Source organism: Phoenix dactylifera, chromosome 5 (genome assembly GCF_009389715.1).
Source record: "Phoenix dactylifera cultivar Barhee BC4 chromosome 5, palm_55x_up_171113_PBpolish2nd_filt_p, whole genome shotgun sequence".
Lineage (NCBI taxonomy): Eukaryota > Viridiplantae > Streptophyta > Magnoliopsida > Arecales > Arecaceae > Phoenix > Phoenix dactylifera.
In genome coordinates this window covers 11615079-11622690 of record NC_052396.1, presented here as the reverse complement: position 1 = coordinate 11622690, position 7612 = coordinate 11615079, and the positions used below count along the sequence as shown (strand labels likewise).

Sequence of the window (7612 nt, the reverse complement as noted above, 5' to 3'; positions counted from 1 at the left end):
TAATTTGAGGGGTATTTTTATCTTTAAATTTCAACCCAGGATCACTGTCCTGGGGTGATCTTGGATTCCTGACCTCAAGGACGCATATCCCATCACCGAGTTGGGGGGTGATTTGAGGAGTGGAGGTAATTTAAGATCACCGCCACGTAGGATCACTGTGGTGCAACCAAATGCGGTGATCTCATCACCTCTACTCACATCATCCTTGATCCTAGGACGATTATTCCATACCAAACACCTCCTTGTTGGGACGGCGCACCCACGTTGCGGTATACATGTGTAATTGAATTACAGACTCGGGGACAAATTCGGAAGACTGAACAAAATTCAAATTTAGGCCTTGCATATAAGTCGCGTACTCTTCCTTCCCCCGCCCCACCGAAAACTCAACTCCCTCCTTTTCTCCATAACAAAACCAGAGGGCGATCCATTTGCGATCTCCTACGACAAATCTAGGGTTCCAAAAGCTACCGATCTCTTCCAAAAATCTCCGAGAACAGATCGAGGATTAGGGTTTCTAGCGATCCAGATCTCGCTCGGAGGATCAGATGAAGCTAAAGATCAACAAGGCCTGCGATCTCAGCTCCATCTCCGTGCTTCCTCCTAGGTTTCGATCCTTCTCCTTCCGATCCCAAATTTGATCCTTTCTATCTTAAGCTCTCATTAATCTGTTGATGGATTCCTTCGTTTGATTTGGCAGCAGATCGAAGGGAATGACCTGTGGAGCGGATGGATCGGGGCTGGGGAGGATCCAGGGGTCTCAGCACCGATCCCAATCTCAGCAGTCGTTTTCCCAAGGGCCGTCGCTCTCTCAGCTCTCTCAGAGCTCTCTGGAGGAGAATCTCGCTATCGATCAGGTATAGAGTTTGATTTCCTCTCGACGTCATATGTCACAGTAGATCAAAATGTTATCTCCAGATTGGCGTCTTTCTCTCTTCGTTTCTTTGTGGTTGAACCAGAGATTTCGATATTTTGTGAATCACTTGTTTCTGGGAGAGGTTTTGTGGTTTTGGAGGTGATAGACCTCCGTACGTGGTCTCTGTGTTCTTCTCTGTTCTCTTTATTGTTCCTTTTAGACTGTCGTTTTAGTTTGAAATTATTGGCATCGGGAATTTTTTGTTATATCGGAGGAGATCTCCGACTTCCACTTCCGTCTTAAGAAGGCAAAGTCGGATTTAATCTCAGTTCCCCCGTTTAAAATATCAGGAGAAATCTGACTTGCCTGTTTTTCCTCTAGTAGCTCCAAGCCCTGTTCTACTGTAAATCCAGGACAACATATGAAAGTCTTAACAGTGGATTGGCTACTAAATTGCTAACTGCTAGGGTTGATTAGCCCCAACTTTTTGAATTAAGGTGCATCGTGGTCCCTCATACAGGAAGATAGTTATTTATGTAAATTTAGAGGCATATTCTGTGTGAGTCTGCTGCATTAACTTCATATGATGGGTTCCATAGTTGCGCTTCATATTTCAGTGCATTTGCTTGCTAACAGCCTGGGTCCTCCAGTTGTTACTTTTGTTCTTCGATTAGCAGACCCAGAGTACCCACAGATCATTGAATCCTTCCAGATTATACGAAAAAGTTTAGAATACAGCATCCATATCAATTTATTTGTCCAAAGGCAGAAAATTTAGTGGTGACTATGCAGTTTCCGTTTTAAATTATAGGACTAGTCTCAAATGAGACCATGCTATTGATGGATTTACCGCGGAGGAAGTTTTAAGAATGATTTTATGATGTCTCTAACCATGAGGCTGGATCACACCTAAATTATGCAAATGACAAATGAGGTGAATCAACTCTGAAGTTACGGGAATATTATTAATCAAAGAATTTATGTATGACAAGCTGAATCGGATCGTGCCGCATGATTCACTTGCTATGATTCGTTTAGTGCAAGATGCTACATACAAGAAACGTTAGCTTATTTAGATGCAAACCTGTGCAACCCATCTGCCTAAGATGATCACGTAAGTTTGTTTTTCATGTTACTGAATTCTTGTAGACCGGATCCGTGGCGCAATGGTTGCGCGTCTGACTCCAGATCAGAAGGTTGCGTGTTCGATTCACGTCGGGTTCAATCCCACAACCCTTTTTTTTTCCTAGAAAAATTCTAGATCTAAAATTTTTCTGATTTTCTAAAAAAACTAGATATAAGAAAGTTTGATCATGCCATAGATGATAAAATCATTTGCCTTTGAACTGCTACATTGCGCCACATTTGTTTTTCTCTAAAAAAAAAAACAGATCTAAAAAGGTTGGACCATGCCATAAGACGAACAAATCGCTTTCCTTTGAACTGCCACCTTTTTTAAGAAGAGTTCAGATGTAGGAAAGCTTGATCATGCCTTAAGGCGATAGAATCATTTTATTTTTTCAACAAATTCCAGATCTGAAAAAGTATGATCATGACATCCGATGATAAAGCCATAGGTTAAACAATCAGTTAGTTCATGATTTTCTTTGCTTCAAACAATAACCTGTAATTCCTCTTTTCTTTCTGGTTTGACTTAAACAGTTATATAGCTCGCAGCTTACAGCTAATTGGTCGCATTTCTTTCTTTCTTTCTTTCTTTATTTCTTCAAATCTCCTTTTGATTTCTTTTCTGCTGCTCTAGAGGTTTGGCACTTTGGCTCTCAAGAGGAGGATAATTCAACAAAGAGGATCTCTTTTGATCCCACAACCTCAATTTTTCTTTTCTTTTTCTTTTGAAAATTCTAGATCTAAAAAACATTTCTATTTTCTAAAACTTCTAAATCTCGAAAGTTTAATGATGCCTTAAGATGATGAAATCATTTTCCTTTGAACTGCCACAATTTTTTATCTTTTGTAAAATTCCAGATCTATAAAACTTTAATCATGCCATGAGATGATAAAACCATTTTATTTTTTAAACAAATTCCAGATCTGAAAAATTTTCAACATAATATCAGATGATAAAATCATAGGTTAAACAATCAGTTAATTAATGATTTTCTTTTCTTCAAATCACAGCCTGTAATCTCTCTTTTTGCTGGTTCGATTTGACAGTTATATATCTCGCAGTTTACAGTTAATTGGTCGCATTTCTTTGTTTCTTTATGGTTTTCAAATCTCCTTCTGATTTCTTGGCTGTTGCTGTAGAGGTTTGGCTCTCAAGAGAAGGATAATTCATCAAAGAGGGTCTCATTTGCTCCTAACAGATCAGTACGAGAAGAATCTCAGTTGCAGCTGTCAAGAGCATCCAACAATGTCTTGCGCCGTTGGAACTCATGCTCTGTTCCAGAAAATAGATGTAAGTCCAAATCAGATAGGTCTACTTCCCGTAACCAAATGGATGATTACTGGTAAAATTTGATCAATGATAAAATTGAATTTATGACTTAAATACAATCTTTACCATGCTGCTTCACTCACTATAATAATATAAATTGAATATACCCTTTGTGTTTCAACATTTTTTTTTTTTTGCTAAAATGCGTTTCAACATTCAAAGAGGAAAATAAACACTTTTTCTTTAGTGCTGTAAAAGGAAAATTTCATTTTGAAATTCGAAGTGCACATGGAAGAAACACATCACAGGAATATCCCATTTCTAATTTTTTGAACAGGTCAGATTAGCGACGAACTTGAACACAGTATTCGACTTATGGAAGGTTCAGTAAATAGGCTGGGGATAGTTCTGGACTCTGTTCAGGGTGACGTTATGCAAGTAAATAGAGCTGTGAAAGAAGTATCACTGGAAAGTAAGTGTTAGTAATGCACTAATCTACATATAGAAAGGGATTATAGTGCTAAATCAAGTGTTTCTGTCTTGATAATATTGTGGTAGATTTACTAGCGCAATTGTTTTCCTGCTTCTAATTGTCTACCAAGATAACAGAATATTTTGCCATGCTATTCTGAGTGCTAGTTCTTGACAGGGTGCTTCAAAGCTCTAACTAATGAATTGTTTTAATTAACTCCTGTAAAATGGCATTCAAATTCAGTGGAGGGAATACGGCAAAAGATTTTTCTTCTTGACAATTCAGTGCAGCAAATGGTAGGAAAACAGATATTGAGCATGTTGTATTCTGTTTTAAACTTCTTTAGCATTGCTATGTATTAATCCATAGCAATGAACTTTGCTAACAGCTCAAGAGGGAAGATGATATCAAGGCTTTCCTTGATGAAAGCCTAAAGTCCATTGCCGACCAAATAATCAAGAACTCTAACTCTAACAAATTAAATGAGATTACCTCAGCATTTTCAGCTTTACCAGAGAAGATCGAAGCACGTTTACTGAAACTACAGGAAGAAGTTTGTAGGGTCTTTACCAAAGAGAAGGAGGTAATCATAACATGTTTCTTATGCCATCTGCATACTTCAATTATTTCTATTCAATTCAATTACTGTGTTGCTTCTTTCCTTATTCAAAAGATAAGATGCATTGCATTTATTCCATTTTCCCTGGAATGTGATGTGTAGATGCCAGCTTATTCATCTCAGCAGGGATCAATAGTCTTGTTCCCTAACTCTTTCTTTTCAAATCATTTCCCAAAACATCTATCCATGTTCCTTTCATCTTTCATTCTCTCCTCATGTGCATTAGAACAAATATGAACCTCCTTTTCTGAGGCCTGCCCAGATATGTGCTGCACATGCCTGTCTATTTAGGTCCAACTCTATCAAATTGCCTTCAATCTGTTCAATTTATATGCTTCCTTTAAGATGCTCACATGTTGCAAAATCTATCCAAGATCTACAACTTCTTTAATATCAATAATCTCTATGAAATGTTCACATTATGTGCCTCGATCCTCTTAAATGCAGAATATTATGATTGTTGCAGCTTTGCTGTTCGTGTTGTCTTATTGAACTTTTCTATAATTCTCAAGAGTTGAGGCAATTGCATTAAAAAGCCATATATTGTAATGTACTTATAGTTTTTTTTTACCTAATCTCGTGCAGGTGATAGTTAGTGTCAGGAAGCCCTCCAATAATAAATGTACAGATTCAATTCAGTCCACAGTGGTACTTTTCACTCATAGAATAATAATGTGAATTATGAATAACTTTTGATTTGGCCAGCATAAAATTTATGTACCTTACTTTCTCTTAATACCTTATGCTTGCAGAAGATGTTCAATATGGATCATAAACAGTCTCTAAAGAGCCACATACCAGTAGTAGAACTGTACATTTCTGACATTTACGGTTCCTACTCTTCTTCTTCTTCTCCTCCTCTTCCTGTTACAATCCAATCAAAACAAAGATATCTATATTTATTTTTTCCAATTTATCTTGAACCTAAAGCTAGATATGGGGAATTACATGGAGGGCTTTTTAAAAGGATGTGAACCTGCCATATTTAGCATATTAAGTATGCTGCAGGGGTTCCATGTTACATTCTTTAAGCTTTTACTGAAATTTTGCTGTAAGTTGATCTTCAGATGGAGTTAGGAACTGGATTTTTGTTTATTAGACCACAGTCATTGGTTGAATTAGAAAATGTGTTTAAAAATGAAATAAGCAGATGCTTTTCTCCTGGGTTTTTTCATTTATGCCTACTATTTGTAATATTGGAAGTACTCCTTTTACCCTGAAATTGGTGTTTAGTTGCCCGGTCATTCAAGTATTTGGCAGTAGCTTGTCTTGCTATAACTCAAAGTTATACATTGATGCCAGTCCAGATGCGCCTTTGTTGGGTAATAAGAAAAGGAATCCAGTTTCAAAGGTCGAAGAGGGAAAATCAAGGGCACTGGAACCAAAATTGACTAATTCTAAGCATCATATGGCACTCAAACAGGAAGCAATTCCTCAGAGGATGCAGGTGATTCTCAAAAGCTTTACTGCTTTTAGGTGAAGAAAGAAATATGCCTGGGTTTAATCATTTAGCTTACCTTTTGCTATTAAAACTGAAACAGGACTTTTATCGAACTGCTTGTTTTTTCATAGACTAGTTCATTACTTTTTATTTACTCTTCTAAGCCACATCTCAACACTAAAAACTGAAAGCTGAGTCCTGTTTATTCTTTATACATGCTGGCTTAGTTGCCAAGAATACCATTTTCTACAATTATATTGATTCATGCTTATGTTTCATAACTGGTGTTGGCGATTGCTGATTCAGGGAAAAGATTTTAGAGTAGTCATTGACTTAGATGAGGACAACGATGGAGTTGGCTCCTGCTTGGTGAAGAAGGAAACAGGTAATTTCTTAATATGGATATGTCTAGGGCCTCTAGGCTAGACAACTGGATAGAAGATGTCTCAGTCTAATGCAACAAGCTTCTATGTTTGTGCATATTCTATTTTCTGTTATCTTAAGGCAAACTTAAGTGTATTCCATGATACTCATTAAATGTCTCAATTTTGATTTTTTTTTCACACTGTGAGAATTTCACAAATTTAAACTGTTGTTGTTCTTGTTTTCTTCATGGATGTAGTTAATATTATTATTAGCATACATGTTGTTATTATCATTATCAGCACTAGTATTTGGCACATATTTTATCCAAGAGCAAGGTGCATGACCTATGGCAGTGAAACCAATGACCAATTTGGTAGGAATAGATTTGATAAATACAACACCAAACTGATACAATGTGCATCTTTCCTCACCATGTCTTAAGAGTATATTTGGAGGTCTGTGCTTATTAGAAAGTGGAGTTTATATAAGACGGAAGGGGGGTGAAGATGCAAATGGATTACGGGGGAGACAAAGGAGTTTGAGTTGTGTATAGAGTGTATTATTGTTGAAACCGGTATCTTTAACTTGCGTGTTGAATTAGATGATTCAAATTCCAAAAGATGCTTGATTTAAATGCTTACATATTTTATCCCTTAGAAAACTGTAATTCATGAAGCACATAAATCAGATATGCATTAGGACAGCAAAAACCATATCTGCAGTCTTTTGATTTGACATATATCTGTTCTCATGACAGGAAAGGAGATCTATCTGATGGATGAAGCTAGGGAAGAGACTATGAGAATCCTCAGGAAAGCAAGGAAAAGAAGAAGAAGACTCATGAATCCTGTAATTGCAATTTGAAGTTATGATGCCAACCCACATGTTATTAACCAGTTGGCATCACATGTACACAGTTACTCAAAATTCCCAATTTTATATTAGGATGATTAAGATGCTCCTGTTGAGACTAATATGAATGCAATTGTTAATGGCAAGTACAATCTGTTGTAAAAGAAAAATATTACTATGTTCAATTAATATAGTTGTTTACATTTTTGATGCACCAAATAAATGTACCTTAATGTTTTCCAAAGTTGATCATGTACTGTACTCCCATGTCACACTATTTGATCTATACTAGATGAACATGGCCGGTGATTCCTGCCTTTTATTTTTCACTCCTTAGAAACAAGGTGTAGTGGGGAAGAATAGTAGCTGATCATATCTTCTGTTTCTTCTCACTAATCTTGAATCTGAAGGAGAGTCAATTAAAGAAAGCGCATCATAAAGCTTGGGCAAGAGTCTCTTATTACGCTTTTCCTAGCTTCAGCTTGCAACGTATGCCAAGCCTTGTTTCCTTTCACAGTTCATCAACTTCTTTCAACAATGTCATGTTGAATTTTCCTCCTCAGTGCGCTTTCATCTGTTTGTATCCAGTTTCACCAACATATGTCCGC

General features: G+C 36.9%; 1 protein-coding gene and 1 non-coding gene across 3 annotated transcripts; both read left to right on the top strand.

Moving 5' to 3' along the window:
- The first annotated feature begins 380 nt into the window (after positions 1 to 380).
- Positions 381 to 7204, top strand: LOC103695982 (putative recombination initiation defects 3). 2 transcript variants are annotated; one of them, XM_039126799.1, is made up of 11 exons: positions 381 to 607; positions 704 to 857; positions 3125 to 3275; positions 3592 to 3726; positions 3970 to 4022; positions 4115 to 4309; positions 4931 to 4993; positions 5098 to 5156; positions 5648 to 5792; positions 6093 to 6171; positions 6910 to 7204. In XM_039126799.1, the coding sequence occupies exons 1-11, from the start codon at positions 549 to 551 to the stop codon at positions 7014 to 7016; spliced, it is 1200 nt and encodes a 399-aa protein (XP_038982727.1). In that variant the 5' UTR covers positions 381 to 548; the 3' UTR covers positions 7017 to 7204. The 2 variants fall into 2 exon arrangements, with proteins under 2 accessions (XP_038982727.1, XP_038982726.1); XM_039126798.1 differs by having other exon boundaries at positions 701 to 857.
- TRNAW-CCA lies at positions 2009 to 2080 on the top strand. Its single transcript has one exon. It is a non-coding gene; the product is annotated as a tRNA-Trp (tRNA).
- Positions 7205 to 7612: the final 408 nt, after the last annotated feature.